At 46.1% G+C, this 19,095-nt stretch overlaps 1 protein-coding gene across 1 annotated transcript in view; it reads right to left on the reverse strand.

The window, feature by feature from the left end:
* Positions 1 to 1,117: 1,117 nt before the first annotated feature.
* The window catches only part of LOC110505019 (neuronal acetylcholine receptor subunit alpha-7-like), a 76,668-nt gene continuing 58,690 nt past the window's right edge, over positions 1,118 to 19,095 (reverse strand). Inside the window, exons 6-10 of the mRNA XM_036969606.1 lie at positions 9,980 to 10,227; positions 9,326 to 9,520; positions 5,007 to 5,093; positions 1,972 to 2,081; positions 1,118 to 1,862 (exon numbers count right to left, since the gene is read on the reverse strand). Of these exons, the coding sequence (XP_036825501.1) occupies positions 1,245 to 1,862; positions 1,972 to 2,081; positions 5,007 to 5,093; positions 9,326 to 9,520; positions 9,980 to 10,227 (1,258 nt within the window). The 3' untranslated portion in view covers positions 1,118 to 1,244. The remainder of the gene's footprint in view (positions 1,863 to 1,971; positions 2,082 to 5,006; positions 5,094 to 9,325; positions 9,521 to 9,979; positions 10,228 to 19,095) is intronic.

Below are 19,095 nucleotides of genomic sequence, written 5' to 3' on the forward strand. Positions count from 1 at the left end.
TCTAGTAATCCGACCAATTGAACATATGCGGTGGTACTTAATGAATATGATGTCAGTTCGGTTGTCATCTGAGACATTCTCATCAATGATAAGATGACATAAACTCTACAGTAGAAAGTCTACACATCAGAGTTATTCGATTCACATGGAATTGTTGTTCAATTTAAATGTTTGAATATGAAATTATTCGTGATGGGATGAAATGTGATTTTAGCTTCTAAAATGTGAGATTTGGGTTTTCATGAGTGAATTAGGCCCGACTCAGTGGCCCGCCCACGTGAAGAGACATAGGTTGTAAACTATGAAACACACCCCTTTTCTCCCTTCCTATATAAAGCCTTGACGACAATATAACCTTCTGTTCCGAGGATGTGAGGACGACGGTCCGATGTCAGAATGGTTCAGATAATAATTGCGAATGGTATGAACTTTTAACTCTTATTCACTACAGAAGTGATACCGCCTAGCCGTTGAGTTAGCAACAGCCGCTGCAAACGAGGGTCAGGAAGGAACAGACAGAGTATCCCGTCTATCACACAACAACGTTGCTATAACGTATCCAATTGACCACCAGAGACATTCTTCAAAGGGCAAAGTTTGGCAACACGGCCTTCCATCTACCACCAACCTACTGAAGAGCAGCTCAGAGTAAATATTTATTGCATTTTCCATTTCCAAATGGGCGGTAATTTAGAATACATAAGATATTGTATTTACGATAGCACAGCTTCGCCCTTTGTTCCTCAGTCTTCCCGCTCTTTCACTCAAACCCAGACCCTTTTCTTTTGTGTAACAAGCTGTCGTAACTGTTCCGCCCGACGTAATTTGTAATCAAGTTATGATTAATTATGTGTATGTGTAATTCTGTGTGATTAGTTAGGTATTTAGTAAATAAATAATTAAACTCAATTTTCAACTGATTCAACTTGTTAGCCAGGGTTCGTGAAGATAACCAAGAATTTACAACTTTCAGATGAGACTGAATTAACGTGACAATTAATATTGACTGCTATTGATGTAAAATATTACTAGGTCTTTATTCGGAAGATAACACCTCTATAAATATTATTTTGTGGTGCCCCGACTCTCTAGTTAATTACATTTACATGATTAGCTCAATCAGGTAATATTAATTACGGATAAATTATTTTATAGAATAGCATGTCATATCACTTAATCCGGCATAGCCAAAGACACAACACTGTGTTTGGGGAAACTGGCCTATATGGTTTAATATATTGACACTAATTCTTTAGATAGTCCTTGGTGACGGCCTCCAAGAAATTGGGAGCAGACATGAGGATGGTGAAGGTGCCGATGATGGAGAACAGAGTGAAGGCCACCAGGCACAGCCTGTCCACCACGGCAGCAGCAAACTTCCACTCGCTGCAGATCGCCACTTCCTCATCTTGGTCCCTGAAGCGCTGGGCGATATACGACACCTCCTCCAGGATCTGAAAGACTTCCGGAGGAGTAAAGATCAACCCCCCTCCTCCTCCACCACCTCCTCTCCCTCTTCCAGCACCTCCCCCTGGGGGCTCAGCCTCCTCGCAGGGGGTCCCTTGGGCCAGTCCCCCCGACGCCACGCCGGAGTCGCTGGAGGTGGGACAGCGGGGGCTCTCCACAGCGTTGTAGCTGAAGTAGAGGCTCATGCTGCCGTTGGAAGTGCCAGTGGGGCAGGGGGCCTGGGAGAGGGGCGGGGTGAGGCCCATCACGGTGCCCATAGGTCCCATCTCGATGGAGCTGGCGCTGGAATGTTGCTGGGGAGGATGGCCGTACTGGTAGCCAGCGGGTTTGCGCTCCTCACCTGGCTGTTTCATTCGCAGAAACCAGGCACACCAGTTCAACAGCACCACTCTGACCTGGACAGAGAGAAGAGGGGGTTGAGACTGAGACACACACACAATGGAGACGATGATGATAACGATAATGATGATGAGGGATTTGATGAAGACTGGGAGCGGGACTCACCCATCTGGGCATCTTGCCGCCCTGTGGGTCGTGGTGATGGAACTGCAGAACCAGAACAGTCACCACCACAGACAGACCCACTATCATCATTGTACTGGCAAAGTACTGAGCTACAAAACAAAAGCCACAACCACATCAAACATTAACAAAGTAACATCACACGTGATACAGACACTGACCAAAGGAAAAAGGAGAATGTGTGTCCCAAATGGCACTGGTCATGGCAAAAGCTGTGCACTCAATAGGGAATAGGTCGCCGGTTGAGTGTGTCGTTGTATAGCAGTGGAAAAATCAAGCAACCCAATAAAATAACAGCAGTAAAACAGAAGAGAGGGCCAACAACACCGAGCTTTAGTGCCGAGTCATTGAGGGCACATCATGAATGGGTTCTCTGAGGGGAGGGACTGGGGGGAGGCAGGGAGGGATGTGAGGGGAGCTTCACCTCATTCAAGCGTTAACTCAACACTGTTCCGCCCCAAATATCTCAGCTCTGTAGCTGCCTCCCAGGCCAGTCACACACCCCTCCCTCTCTCTGTTAGCAAACAACCGCTAAACAGTTCAGACAAGAAGAAATGCTAGCAGGGCAAAGTGCACATGACCCACTGTGGGATCAGGGGTTAGGGCTATCCTAGTCAGCTTAGGAAGAGGAAGATGGGAAGGAAGAGGAAGATGAGGAGGGAGGAGGAGAAGGAGGAGGGAGGAAGAGAGGAAGTGGAGGAGGAGTGAAATAGAGAAGACAGAGGAAGAGTATGGTGAAGGGTAAGGGAGGGAGCAGGAGAAAAGTGGAGGAGGAAAACACGGAAGCAGAACACAAACTAAGATAAGTATGAGAAAGAGGAGGAGGTGGATCCAGGAGAAGAGTTGGATTCTAATAAGGAAGAGTTGGATGAAGACACCAGATAGGAGTGCTGCCAGAGTCTAATCCAGCAGAGTGGAGGTGGGAAGTGCAGAGATGCCCCTACAGACCTACAGAGTGCTGACTAACACTGCCCCTCACTTAGAACTCTACCCAGCCCATCCCCATCGGAGCCTGTCAGCAGCTTCACATTCACACACACACACAAATCTACATGAGTGTGTTTGAGTGAGACACACAGAGATGGATCAGGCCAGGGAAGGGTAGGATGGGGGTGGAGATGAGAGAGGGTGCTGACGTTACCACTTTTTGGGTATAGTGGGACCTCATCAGTACCCTGACTGTGGTTCAGTGTCTCGAGGCCCAAAAAAACACATTCAACCAATCGACTAATCATCAACGTGGATTTGACGGATCAGGTGTGTTAGTGCTGGTCTGGAACAAAAGCCTGCAAACACTATGGCCTTCTAGCAGCAGGAGTGAGAAACACTGCTGTATAATGTATAAACAGACTGAAATGTACAGGCAGCTTCTGGAGTATAACTCACTGGCAGACAAACGCGCTGTGTAGTTCATAGAAAAAATCAGGGCATCATTCATTTTATTTGACTCCTCAAGGTTTTTGAGCGCTGAGCCTCCCTGCTGGTCAATGGGACATCAAATCTGATTGATTACATCATAAACACAACTAACAGTTTCTGGCGCAAATGCACAGATATTTACATGGTAAACAAATGTAGGACTATTTTGCAGGAAGATGTATAGAACCTGCATAGGTCGACAGACACAGACACACACACACATACACTCCTCATGAGGCTCCACACTAGAGAGGTGATGGCTGAATTAGTGAGCGTTTTACCCTCATATCACGAGTGTCTCATCGCAGCAGCTGAAGCCTTTGAAGTTCTCTCTCAGAACTTTAGCCCCTAAAGGTTACTCATCTCCCTCCCTCCCACCATCCAGCCTTCCGTTCTGCTCTTCTTCCTCTCCTCACGGGGAGCCTGGCTTGCTCTTCTTCCTCTCCTCACGGGGAGCCTGGCTTGTCACAGCCTACTAATAACGGTGACAGTATCATCGCCATTGTCCGTCAGTTCCAACACCGTCCTGCTCCATCATAACATTAAGGGATTGACACTGACATACTGGACGTATATCACAGGAGGCTGGTGGCACATTCTTTTGGGGAGGACGGGCTCGTGGTAATGGCTGGAGCGGAATAGGTGGAATGAAGAAAAAAAAATCTGACGCAGCCGAAACGCGTCAGATTTTTGACATTTTGTTTCCATTGAACAAAGCCATACAAATAAAGGCATTTTAATTAATGATATGCAGAGTGCCTTGGTCCTCCCTTCTTTTTGATAATCAATGTAAAGGGCTTTGAAAACAAAAAGGCTTGGTAGAGTATATGCTCAGTGCTCCATTGACATTTCACATCCAATCTGGTTTGAGATTAGTGGGACTAACATTTGATTTTCAACTGGACCATGACCCAAAACACACCTCCAGGCTGTGTAATGACTGTTTGACCAAGAAGGAGTGATATAGTGCTGCATCAGACGACCTGGCCTCCACAATCACCTGACCTCAACCCAATTGAGATGTATTTGGGATGAGTTGGAGCGCAGAGTGAAGTAAAAGCAGCCAACAAGTGCTCAGCATATGTGGGAACTCCTTCAAGACTGTTGGGAAAGCATTCCAGGTGAAGCTGGTTGAGAGAATGCCAAGAGTGTGAAATACTGTCATCAAGGCAAAGGGTGGCTAATTGTTTGGTTACTACATGATTACATATGTGTTATTTCATAGTTTTGATGTCTTCACTATTATTCTACAATGTAGAAAATAGTAAAAATAAAGAAAAACCCTTGAATGAGTAGGTGTGTCCAAACTTTTGATTGGTACTGAATGATTTTGATTGGACACCCTAGTACATAGGCTCTCAGCCCTCAATGACATTAATAACTTATTCATGTACCGCTTAGTCAAACCTAGCGAGGCCCTCAGAGGATCACAGACTGTATAAACATACACATTAACATAAGATTTGCACACACACATTAATACAAACACACACTCTCTGGCTTTACACTCACTAATGCACAGCCAATCAAACGAAACCATAAGAGGACAAAGGGTAATGTATATAACACACACACACACACACACACACAGAACCCACCGATGAGAGGCACAGAGTCTGAGGTGGCGGGCATGATCTCAGCAACCAGTAGCATGAAGACTGTTAGAGAGAGCAAGACCGTGATACCTGGAGAGAGACAGAGAGACAGAGGCAGAGAGAGAGCGAGACAGAGACAGACAGAGAGAGAGACAGAGAGACAGAGGCAGAGAGAGAGCGAGACAGAGACAGACAGAGAGACAGAGAGAGACAGAGAGACAGGCAGAGAGAGAGCGAGACAGAGACAGAGAGAGAGACAGAGAAAGCGAGAGGGAGAAAGTGAGAAAGAGAAAGTGAGAGAGAGAGCAAGAATAAGTCCTTCTATCTGTTAAGTATAGCATGATAAAAGACAAGCGGGTCTAGAGGGAAAGGGGTGGTGTGTGCGTGCGTGCCTGGGTGAGTGTGAGTCTTTGCTGCCTCAGCCCAACCTGTCCCAGTAATGTTCAGTGAAGTGTTATGCGTGGCTAGCTGTGGACCAGCCAACACAGGACCAGAGGTGATGCCCAGGTGAGCTGATGATGTCATAAGATGTTAAACATGCAGCGACAGTCAGGGAATAAACAAACCACTGTCGTCCTTCATAAGTAATCAGCTCGCCTGCTGTGCCTGTTTATGGCTGTTGCACTGCTACTGACTACTGGGTTGTTGTAAACACACATTTCTATTAGTGATCGGGGAAAATAACTTAAATCAGTTCTACCAAATTTCTATCAACATGTTAAATGTGCAACCAGAGGGAAAACAATTCTAGATCACCTGTACTCCACACACAGAGATGCATACAAAGCTCTCCCTCGCCCTCCATTTGGTAAATCCGAGCACAACTCTATCCTCCTGATTCCTTCTTACAAGCAAAAATTAAAGCGGGAGGCATCAGTGACTCGGTCTATAAAAAAGTGGTCAGATGAAGCAGATGCTAAACTACAGGACTGCTTTGCTATCACAGACTGGAACATGTTCCGGGATTCTTCCGATGGCATCACATCAGTCACTGGCTTTATCAATAAGTGCATTGAGGAGGTCGTCCCCACAGTGACTGAACGTACGTACCCCAACCAGAAGCCATGGATTACAGGCAACATTCGCACTGAACTAAAGGGTAGAGCTGCCGCTTTCAAGGTGCGGGACTCTAACCCGGAAGCTTACAAGAAATCCTGCTATGCCCTGCGACGAACCATCAAACAGCCAAAGCGTCAATACAGGGTTAAGATTGAGTCATACTACACCGGCTCCGATGCTCATCTTATGTGGCAGGGCTTGCAAACTATTACAGACTACAAAGGGAAGCACAGCCGTGAGCTGCCCAGTGACACGAGCCTACCAGACGAGCTAAATCACTTCTATGCTCGCTTCGAGGCAAGCAACACTGAGGCATGCATGAGAGCATCAGCTGTTCCGGACAACTGTGTGTTCACGCTCTCCGATAGCCGACGTGAGTAAGACCTTTCAACAGGTCAACATACACAAGGCTTCGGGGCCAGACGGATTACCAGGACGTGTGCTCCGGGCATGTGCTGACCAACTGGCAGTTGTCTTCACTGACATTTTCAACATGTTCCTGATTGAGTCTGTAATACCAACATGTTTCAAGCAGACAACCATAGTCCCTGTGCCCAAGAACACAAAGGCAACCTGCCTAAATGACTATAGACCCGTAGCACTCATGTCCGTAGCCATGAAGTGCTTTGAAAGGTTGGCAATGGCTCACATCAACACCATTATCCCAGAAACCCTAGACCCACTCCAATTTGCATACCGCCCAAACAGATCCACAGATGATGCAATCTCTATTGCACTCCACACTGCCCTTTCCCACCTGGACAAAAGGAACACTTATGTGAGAATGCTATTCATTGTCTACAGCTCAGCGTTCAACACCATAGTACCCGCAAAGCTCATCACTAAGCTAAGGATCCTGGGACTAAACATCTCCCTCTGCAACTGGATCCTGGACTTCCTAACGGGCCACCCCCAGGTGGTGAGGGTAGGTAGCAACACATCTGCCACGCTGATCCTCAACACTGGAGCTCCCCAGAGGAGCATGCTCAGTCCTGTCCTGTACTCCCTGTTCACCCACGACTGCATGGCCAGGCACGACTCCGACACCATCATTAAGCTTGCAGACGACAACAGTGATCACCGACAACGACGAGACAGCCACACTAGGGAGGAGATCCGAGACCTGGCCGGGTGGTGCCAGAATAACAGCCTATCCCTCAACGTAACCAATATTAAGGAGATGATTGTGAACTACAGGAAAAAGGAGGACCGAGCACGCCCCCATTCTCATCGATGGGGCTGTAGTGGAGCAGGTTGAGAGCTTCAAGTTCCTTGGTGTCCACATCACCAACAAACTAGAATGGTCCAAACACACCAAGCCAGTCGTGAAGAGGGCACGACAAAGCCTATTCCCCCTCAGGAAACTAAAAATATTTGGCATGTGTCCTGAGATCCTTAAAAGGTTCTACAGCTGCAACATCGAGAGCATCCTGGTTGCATCACTGCCTGGTATGGCAATTACTCAGCCTCTGACCGCAAGGCACTACAGAGGGTAGTGCGTACGGCCCAATACATCACTGAGGCTAAGCTGCCTGCCATCCAGGACCTCTACACCAGGCGGTGTCAGAGGAAGGCCCTAAAAATTGTCAAGACCCCAGCCACCCCAGTCATAGACTGTTCTCTCTACTACCACATGGCAAGCGGTACTGGAGTGCCAAGTCTAAGACAAAAAGGCTTCTCAACAGTTTTTACCCCCAAGCCATAAGACTCCTGAACAGGTAATCAAATGGCTACCCGGACTATTTGCATTGTGTGCCTCCTCCAACCCATCTTTTACACTGCTGCTACTCTCTTTTTAGCATATATTCATAGTCACTTTAACTATACATTCATGTACACGCTACCTCAATTGGGCCAACCAACCAGTGCTCCTACACATTGGCTAACCGGGCTATCTGCATTGTGTCCCACCACCCACCAACTCCTCTTTTACGCTACTGCTACTCTTTGTTCATCATATATGCATAGTCACTTTAACCATATCTAGATGTACATACTACCTCAATCAGCCTGACTAACCGGTGTCTGTATGTAGCCTCGCTACTTTTATAGTCCCGCTACTGTATATAGCCCCACTACTGTATGTAGCCTCGCTACTGTATATAGCCTCGCTACTGTATGTAGCCTCCCTACTGTATGTAGCCTCGCTACTGTTTATAGCCTCTCTACTGTATGTAGCCTCGCTATTGTATGTAGCCTCTCTACTGTATATAGCCTCGCTACTGTATATAGCCTCACTACTGTACATAGCCTCGCTACTGTACGTAGCCTCGCTACTGTACATAGCCTCTCTACTGTATATAGCCTCTCTACTGTATATAGCCTCGCTACTGTATATAGCCTCGCTACTGTATGTAGCCTCGCTACTGTACGTAGCCTCGCTACTGTACGTAGCCTCGCTACTGTATATAGCCTCTCTACTGTATATAGCCTCGCTACTGTATATAGCATCTCTACTGTATATAGCCTCGCTACTATATGTAGCCTCGCTACTGTATGTAGCCTCGCTACTGTATGTAGCCTCCCTACTGTATGTAGCCTGGCTACTGTATGTAGCCTCCCTACTGTACGTAGCCTCCCTACTGTACGTAGCCTCGCTACTGTACGTAGCCTCGCTACTGTACATAGCCTCGCTACTGTACATAGCCTCGCTACTGTACATAGCCTCTCTACTATATATAGCCTCTCTACTGTTTATAGCCTCGCTACTGTATATAGCCTCTCTACTGTATATAGCCTCGCTACTGTATATAGCCTGTCTTTTACTGTTGTTTTTATTTCTTTACTTACCTATTGTTCACCTAATACCTTTTTTGCACTATTGGTTAGAGCCTGTAAGTAAGCATTTCACTCTACACCAGTTGTATTCGGCACACGTGACAAATACACTTTGATTTGAAATATGTATACAGCTACATATCGCAATAATATTTTGGACAATATTATATCGATACTTTGACCCCAAATATTTAAAAAATATATATATTTAAAAAAATACTTGGTACAGTAGCGTTAGACAGCACTAGTCGGCTGTACCTCCGGCAAAATTCTGGTAGAGCGAGCAAGATAAAATTGTCAGACTTATAACCTCTTGGCTAAACTGACTTGTTAGACTGACAGTTTAGGCAAGTTACCAATTGGGAGAGATTACAGGTAACTGCTGACCCTGCGATATCTATTAATAAACCTGACAGAAGTCCAGTATAGATAGTACTCCGTAACATACAAAAATCCAAGATGGCTTCCCGGCGTTCCTTCCTTACCCAGGGAGATCTTCTCTCCGGAGTCGGCGGGCAGCAGAAAGACCAGCAGGGCCAGGCCAGAGATGAGGACACAGGGGATGAGCAGGTTGAGACCGTAATAGAGGGTTCGTCTTCGCATGGTGACGGTGAAGGTGACGTCAGGATAGGGCTCCTTACAGCAGTCATAGTACAGCTCATTACGCTTGGCAGGGACTCCTAGGAGACACACACACACATTAAGAAACACAGAGGGGGGATTCAAAATCACTGCATTTACATTGATTCAACGATGGACTGTTCACATTTTCTTTGACACACACAAGTACGAACCACATGAACCACACATTTCAAAGGACATACAGGCAACAAATAACACAGGATGGGGATCTCCACACATTCTCAAAAACGTGTTCATTTTGCTAAGCAGAGTTAATCCCAGTAACATGCCCTCTCTGGCAGTGTGGAGTAAACATAAAATGTGCCATCGGGACAAGGCCCCCCCCCCCCCATACGCAGACACCCCCCTCAGGGACCCTCCACTGGCCCAGATGGGTCGCAACTGGCTGGGGTGACAGCCCCACCCCCTCTCCCACAACCCCATTCCCACCCACCTCTATAGAGATAACGACAGAGGCATGGACATACATGCTGAGAGAGAGATTAACTACATCGTACCCACGAGGTCCCACTCTCCATTGGGTATGTAGGTAGACGTGTCCACGTCCAGCATCTGCAGGTCCAGCAGCCAGCCGTTGTGGGTCCACGAGCCAAACTTCAGGTCACACTTCTGGACGTCGAAGGGGAACCAGCGCACGTCAATATAGCAGGTACTCTTCAGGATGCCCGGGGGGATGTACTGGCAGTAACCCGACGCATTGACCAGCACGTTGGTGTGGAAGGTGGCATCAAATCTCTCATCAGCGCTGCAGGGAGAAGGAGAGAGAGTGATGCATCCCTTTAACCTGTGACATCTCAACAGATCCAAGACAAAAAGTCTTACTTGTATATTTGTGATGTATTTGTGATGCAAGACAGAATACAAGGAGACAGAGTGTATGTGTGTATTAGAGAGAGAGAGACAGAGAGAGACAGAGAGAGACAGAGAGAGAAAGAGAGAGAAAGAGAAAGATAGAAAGAGAGAGAGAGAGAGAGAGAGAGACAGAGACAGAGAGAGAGAGACAGAGACAGAGAGAGAGAGAGAGAGAATAAGTAATTCTAAAAGACAAGCAGGTCTAGAGGGAAAGGGGTGGTGTGTGCGTGCGTGCATGCCTGGGTGCGTGTGAGTCTTTGCTGCCTCAGCCCAACCTGTCACAGTAATGTTCAGTGAAGTGTTATGCGTGGCTAGCTGTGGACCAGCCAACACAGGACCAGAGGTGATGCCCAGGTGAGCTGATGATGTCATAAGTGGTTAAACATGCAGCGACAGTCAGGAAATAAACAAACCACTGCCGTCCTTCATAAGTAATCAGCTCGCCTGCTGTGCCTGTTACACTGCTACTGACTACTGGGTTGTTATAAACACACATTTCTATTACATATGTGTTTAGAGGTTAGCTAAAGCCTGAGTTAGAGAAGTTAAAACAGTCAGACAACCTGTCCTGTGTCAACATACACACCCTGTGAGTAACGTACACAGATCTACATTGACACACACACACTAATTGCACTATAACAGTGACAAACGGTGCCCACAAACTGTTAGGGCCTACATAAAGCTGTCCCAACAGCAGAGTCCCAACAGCAGTCCCAACACCTTACCACTGCTACACCTGGCTATCAGCAGAGCCTTGTCTGGCAGCGAAACCGTTCATTCAGTCTCATTTACTACCTTAAAAAAAAACATAGCTGATATGGCTGACTTGCTTTAACAAATGTGTTTTTTTTCGGACAATTGAGATGTACAAACTATGGCATAAGGGGAAGACAAGCAGATAATAAAAATCACGGATTGCCTCTTAAGACATTAATGAGCGAGCTAGGACGGACATAGTCAGTATAACTATTTGGTCAGCACTTTTGAAATGTACAGCAAAAGAATTCCGAACATGGGCCGTTCTTACAGTGTTCTCCCTGCATACAAAGTCAGAACTGGAGGATAAATAAAGGGGGCATATAAAGCAGACAATGAAAGCTCTTACAATATTTGATGATTACATTTCTCAAAAACAGGTTATAGGCTATATGTTGCACCACCAAGTCAGAAACGTAGGCAAAATTAAGAGGTGAAAATAAACAAAATGATTAGGGTGAGGCACATGGGCTACTAACAGCTTACTACACAACATACACTTAGTATTACTTTCTAAGCTACAGTATACATCTCCCTGGCATATTACAGAATTTATGCAGCAGTATACAATACATTTTTGGACTCCTTTTGTTTTGCTGTGCTCACTTAGACAGGAAGGTGGCGCGGCGGTCCCTCGTGGGAAAATTTTGTCATCAAACTTTGTCATCAAAGTCCGGCATTTGTTTTGAGCGTGGCACAAATCATGCTTCATTGACATCATGGCAAATGTTGAATGTTTATAATTTTAAACTTGAAAAAGAGACCCTTAGTCTTAGACTAGGGACCACACAGCAACTCCACTGAATAGCAGGCTAATGATTGCTTTGCAATGCTTGCAGTTAGCCACTGATTCCTTCCAAAACATTTGCGATTTCCAACTTGTTGTGTCATGTTTATGTCCAATGGCCGATGAGCACCAATATGTTTAATCTATAATTTCTCTTCATTATTTCTCTGACAGGGATTAAGAAGTATTTGCCAGCAGAATGTCGACTTGATTCATGATGATGACTGCTAGCTAAGATTTTGAAAGTATGATATTGACATGATCAGTCCAATCAATGCTACAGTAGATATGTGATTTGGCGTAATTTATGTGTGGCCAAAATCTATTTAAATTGGCAAGTCACTTAAGAACAAATTATTATTTACAATGACGGCCTACCAAAAGGCAAAAGGCATACTGCGGGGACAGGGGCTGGGATAAAAATGTAATTTAAAATTAAGAAAAATATAGGACAAAACACACATCACAACAAGAGACAACACAACACTACATAAAGAGAGACCTAAGACAACAACATATCATGGAAGCAACACATGACAACACAGCATGGTAGCAACACAACATGGCAGCAACACAACATGGTCGCAGTACAAAACATGGTCGCAGTACAAAACATGGTACAAGCATTATTGGGCACAGACAACAGCATAAAGGTAGAGACAACAATACATCATGCAAAGCAGCCACAATTGTCAGTAAGAGTGTCCATGATTGAGTCTTTGAATGAAGAGATTGAGATAAAACTGTCCAGTTCGAGTGTTTGTTGCAGCTCATTCCAGTTGCTAGCTGCAGCGAACTGAAAAGACGAGCACCCTGGGATGTGTGTGCTTTGGGGAGCTTTAACAGAACGTGACTGACAGAACGGGTGTTGTATGTGGAGGATGAGGGCTGCAGTAGATATCTCAGATAGAGGAGAGGCTATGACGGTTTTATAAATAAGCATCAACCAGTGGGTCTTGCAACGAGTATACAGAGATGACCAGTTTACAGAGGAGTATAGAGTGCAGTGATGTGTCCTATAAGGAGCATTGGTGGCAAATCTATTTTTTTTTTTTTGTGTATTTTTTTTTACCCCTATTTCTCCCCAATTTCATGGTATCCAATTGGTAGTTACAATCTTGTAACCCTGCAACTCCCATACAGACTTGGGAGACGCAAAGGTTGAGAGCCGCGTGTCCTCCGAAACACAACCCAGCCAAGCCAGACTGCTTCTTGACACAATGTCCACTTAAACCGGAAGCCAGTCGCACAAATGTGTCAGAGGAAACACCGTACACCTGGTGACTGTGTCAGCGTGCATTGCACCCGGCCCGCCACAGGAGTTGCTAGTGCGCGATGGGACAAGAACATCCCTGCCGGCCAAACCCTCCACTAACCCAGAATATGCTGGGCCAAATGTGCGCCTCCCCATGGGTCTCCCGGTCGCAGTCGTCTGACCCCGCAGACCCTGGACTCTGGCTTTAGAAGGCTTTAGAAGCATCTGGTAGGCTAATTGACATAATACGAGTCAATTGGAGGTGTACCTGTGGATGTATTTCAATGCTTACCTTCAGACTCAGTGCCTCTTTGCTTGACATCATTGGAAAATCAAAAGAAATCAGCCAAGACTTCAGGAAAAAAACTGTAGACCTCCACAAGTCTGGTTCATCCTTGGGAGCAATTTCCATACACCTGAAGGCACCACGTTCATCTGTACAAACAATAGTACGCAAGTATAAACACCATGGGACCACGCAGCCGTCATACCGCTCACGAAGGAGATACGCTCTGTCTCCTAGAGACAAAGATCATACTTTTTGGAGAAATCTCCTCTGGTCTGATGAAACAAGAATAGAACTCTTTGGCTATAATGATCATTGTCATATATGATCATTATGAAAAAGGGGGGAGGTTTGTAAGGCGAAGAACACCATCCCAACCGTGAAGCACGGGAGTGGCAGCATCATGTTGTGGTGTTTTGCTGCAGGAGGGACTAGTGTACTTCACAATATAGATGGGATCATGAGGAAGAACAATTATGTGGATATATTGAAGCAACATATCAAGACATCAGTCAGGAAGTTAAAGATTGGAAGACCCATTTGCGACCAAATGGACAATGACCCCAACCATACTTCCTGAACCCAACCAAAATGGACACAAAATGGCCACACGCCACATGGCCACATGTCCCCCTCAAGTCAAGGTATTGGAGTGGCAATCACAAAGCCCTGACCTCCATCCTATAGAAAATCTGTGGGCAGAACTGATAAAGCGTGTGCAAGCAAGGAGGCCTACAACCCAGCTCTGTCAGGAGGAATGGGCCAAAATTCACCCAACTTATTGTGGGAAGCTTGTGGAAGGCTACCCGAAACGTTTGACCCAAGTTAAACAATTTAAAGGCAATGCTACCAAATACTAATTGAGTGTATGTAAACTTCTGACCCACTGGGAATGCGATGAAAGAAATACAAGCTGAAATAAATAATTCTCTCAACTATTATTCTGACATTTCACATTCTTAAAATAAAGTGGTGATCCTAACTGACCTAAAACAGGGAATTTTTACTAGGATTAAATTTCAGGAATTGTGAAAAACTGAGTTTAAATGTATTTGGCTAAGGTGTATGTAAACTTCTGACTTCAACTGTACCTATCAGGATTGTTTGTGAGGATAACATCAAGGAGAGAAGCCTTTTCTGGGTGTTAGGAGTCCTTGTGGGATTGGTAATAATCTGAGAAAGATTTAGGGAGTCCCATTGCTTTAGGACTTGGTCAGGGGGTTTAAGCATATCCCCATTTTGGTCACCTAGCAGGATAAATTCAGACTTAGTGTAAGGGGCCAGGAGAGAGCTAGGGCAGGTAGGGTACAGGCCTGTGCTGATGGAGGACGATAACACCCAGCAACAGTCAACAAAGAGCTATATGGTAAAGATTGCCACTCACCCACCTTTGGAAGATCTGTCTTGCCGAAAAAGGTTATAACCAGGAAGGTTAGAATCAGTATTCAAAACACTCTTCCTTAACTACGTTTTAGTAATGACCAACACATCTGGATTGGAGCTGTGAACCCACACTTTCAATTGATCCATTTTAGGAAATAAGCTTCTAGTGTTAACGTGCAGTAAACGCAGGCTTTTATGAGAGCAGAAATCAGTGAGGCAGATATCAGAGCACAGTCAGAAGTCAGAATTGGGGCTAGCAACAGTAGATGGGTGTACATGCACATTTCCAGATATCATCAGCAGAAATACAATAAAGGCACGGCAGAGGACTAGGAGATCTCTTCAGGGTTGATTTATGACATTTGAATGTGCATTAGATGGCAACAAGATCATATTGCACAGCAATTGTATCAGGTAACATGAATGCAAAGCCGTCGAGAGGTGGTTAGAATAGAATGGGAGGCCAAAAGTCTGTGTAACCAACAGAGAGTCAGAGTCCCGTGTGTGGGAACAAACATAGTCTGTCCCACAGTTGGGTAAACAAGAAAGCTCATAGTCAACAAAGCATGCAGGAGTCATGAGGCAAATAACAAAATGTACAAGAAAAAAAAAACGACTTGGGGCTAGCCATTGTAAGTTCAGAGTCACTCGCCTCAACAGTGCCTGTGTGCTGGAGGCGCTTGAAAGTTTGGGAGACCTTGATCCTTCTTGGATGGGCACTTCTAATGTAACTCTATGGCAGCATCCAAGGGGCTTGAATTTTCTAGCGTCCCCATGAGTGACGGAACACTGAGCCAAACACGGCGCAAAGCTCCGTATTTTCTGCTGGCTTGCCCCACCACCACAGAAAGCACTGAGCTGGGCTGAAACACCTGCATTTTGGAGCTGCTTTACTCAAATAAACAAAAAAAGAGACCATGTTTGTATGCGGCTTTATAAACTCAATTATATTCACTACCGTTCAAACGTTTGGGGTCACTTAGAAATGTCCTTGTTTTTGAAAGAAAGCGCATTTTTTGTCCATTAAAATAACATCAAATTGATCAGAAATACAGTATAGACATTGTTAATGTTGTAAATGACCTTTGTTGCTGGAAAAGGCTGATAAGTCAAGGCCCTTTATCAGCAACCATCACTCCTGTGTTCCAATGCCACGTTGTGTTAGCGAATCCAAGTTTATTATTTTAAAAGGCTAATTGATCATTAGAAAACCCTTTTGCAATTATGTTAGCACAGCTGAAAACTGTTGTGCTGATTAAAGAGGCACTAAAACTGGCCTTCTTTAGACTAGTTGAGTATCTGGAGCATAAGCATTTCTGTGTTCGATTACAGGCTCAAAATGGCCAGAAACAAAGAACTTTCTTCTGAAACTTGTCAGTCTATTCTTGTTCTGAGAAATGAATGCTATTCCATGCAATAAATTACCAAGAAACTGAAGATATCGTACAACGCTGTGTACTACTCCCTTCACAGAACAGCGCAATCTGGCTCTAGGGTTAGGGTTGAACCGGGATGTGGACATGAAGCTAGGGTTAGGGTTGAGGCTAGGGTTAGGGTTGAACCGGGATGTGGACATGAAGCTAGGGTTAGAGTTGAGGCTACGGTTAAGGGTTGAACCGGGATGTGGACATGAAGCTAGGGTTAGAGTTGAGGCTAGGGTTACGGTTGAACCAGGATGTGGACATGAATGTAGGGTTAGGTTTGAGGCTAGGGGTTAGGTTTTAACCAGGCTGTGGACATGAAGCTAAGGTTAGGATGGAACCGGCATGTGGACATGAAGCTAGGGTTAGGGTTGAGGCTAGGGGTCAGGGTTGAACCGGTATGTGGACATGAAGCTAGGGTTAGGGTTGAACCGGCATGTGGACATGAAGCTAGGGTTAGGGTTGAGGCTAGGGGTCAGGGTTGAACCGGTATGTGGACATGATGCTAGGGTTAGGCTTGAGGCTAGGGGTTAGGGTTGAACCGGGATGTGGACATGAAGCTAGGGTTAGGGTTGAGGCTAGGGGTTAGGGTTGAACTGGGATGTGGACATGAAGCTAGGGTTAGGGTTGAACTGGGATGTGGACATGAAGCTAGGGCTAGGGTTGAGGCTATGGTTGAACCGGGATGTGGACATGAAGCTAGGATTAGGGTTGAGGCTAGGGGTTAGGGTTGAACCAGGATGTGGACATGAAGCTAGGGTTAGGGTTGAGGCTAGGGTTGAACCGGGATGTGGACATGAAGCTAGGATTAGGAATGAGGCCAGGGTTGAACTGGGATGTGGACATGAAGCTAGGATTAGGGTTGAGGCTAGGGTTGAACCGGGATGTGGACATGAAGCTAGGATTAGGGTTGAGGCTAGGGGTTCGGGTTGAACCGGGATGTGGACATGAAGCTAGGGTTAGGGTTGAGGCTAGGGGTTAGGGTTAAACCGGGATGTGGACATGATGCTAGGGTTAGAGCTGGGGGATGGATCCAGTGATTAGGTGGGACTGACGTTGTAGTTGGAGCGACTGGGTGTAGAATCTTACCTGTGTGAATAAACCATTATCAGATACGATCAGACACACGAAAACACATCCACAACATCACTAGAACAGGTAGCACAGGTAGCACAGTATCAGAAACGAACACACAAACTGCGGGTCCTATGGGGCCCACCCTCCCTTCCCCTTCTGTCAGGGGTCCATCCCCAGCAGTGGAACCCAGCAGTGGAAACCCATTAAGGCACCTGACAGTTCTATTCAGACCCCTATCAACGACCACTTATCCCCCAGACAACCACGAGACACCCCAAGCGCTAACGTAGACGCGCCTGGGAACACAGTCCTCAGGTTTACACACTCATTCAGCGCGGTGACAGGCCGAGCCTGAGAGAGGATTTACTGATTACCATCGTCTCCCTATCTCTCCTTCCTGCTCCACTCAGTAAGTTGAATGATCTACCTTTTCAGAGTTTAGTAGCGTCATCAATTTCTCGTTCGTTTCAGTGTGTTATCTGTGCTGGTCGGGCAGGAGATGTGTGTGTGTGTGTGTGTGTCTGTGTTGTGGGGCAGGGGAGATAGGGCTGCATGTGCAGGGCTGTTGGGGCTGTGTGTGTCGCTGCCATCCCTGGCTCATTGAATTATTCAGACCTCTGCTTCATTGTGTCAGAAAGCTTCTGCCCGCGTTCCACTGCAATCAGCACACATATCAGCTAGTGTGTGTGCCAGAGTGCGCATGCACACACACACAAAACAGGGAACATCAAACAACACATAAACATAATCCAGAAACTGACAAAACACACCCCAAAGATAGAAGCGCGTTAACACACAATGGGACAGGTGATACCCCTGAGAGAAGGAACAGAGAGCGGGGGCACATAGTTTAAATCACACACACACAGAGAGAGAGAGAGAGAGAGAGAGAGAGAGAGAGAGAGAGAGAGAGAGAGAGAGAGAGAGAGAGAGAGAGAGAGAGAGAGAGAGAGAGAGAGAGAGAGAGAGAGAGAGAGAGAGAGAGAGAGAGAGAGAGAGAGAGAGAGAGAGAGAGAGAGAGAGAGAGAGAGAGAGAGAGAGAGAGAGAGAGAGAGAGAGAGAGAGAGAGAGAAGCCCTAGACATGTGTCCTAGACATGTGAGCACAGTGAAAGGGGACAAAGCATTCTGGCGACACACAGAGGTCAGACAAACAACGGAGGTAGTGACAGGTTTCTGCAACCAGGGGACGTGAGTCACCTTGCTGTCTTCTCCACTTACTCAACACCTCATTCTTGCACCTCCACGCACGCGTGGTAATGAGATGGAGCAGCTCAAGAGAGAGAGAGACAGAGAGATTAAACCCAATGAAAGACACACAGAGAAAGCAAGAGAGAAGTAAGAGACATGGAAAGGAACATCCAACCAGAGGGCAGAAGAGACAGCCCGTCCAGTCTGCCCCGAGAGGAAGAGAGAAGAATAAGAGAACAGTCTCTTCGGAGGTCCAGCCAGGGTTCTATGTTCTTGCTCTCTCCAGAAGCTGAGGAAATAGTACGGCTAATGCCTCTGTGAAACAGAGTAGAAGTTATCCAAGCACATAATTCTGGATATGCCTTCCCAGATCATTAGGATCAGGCATATAGGGTGACAGCCCCAGGGGCCTGATGAGTTGGAGTGGGGATATGTCCATGTCTATCTCTGCATGCCTATCGCACTGAGAAACAGTGTGATGACAAGGTGAGCCTCATCTCCATATGTTCCCAGTATAAATACACATACACATAATATTCAGTACAGAGAAGGAAGAGGGGGTAAATATTTTCTTAACTCTTTTTTCTGAAAACAGTACTGTCGG

Source organism: Oncorhynchus mykiss, chromosome 31 (assembly GCF_013265735.2).
Source record: "Oncorhynchus mykiss isolate Arlee chromosome 31, USDA_OmykA_1.1, whole genome shotgun sequence".
Classification (NCBI taxonomy): Eukaryota; Metazoa; Chordata; class Actinopteri; order Salmoniformes; family Salmonidae; genus Oncorhynchus; species Oncorhynchus mykiss.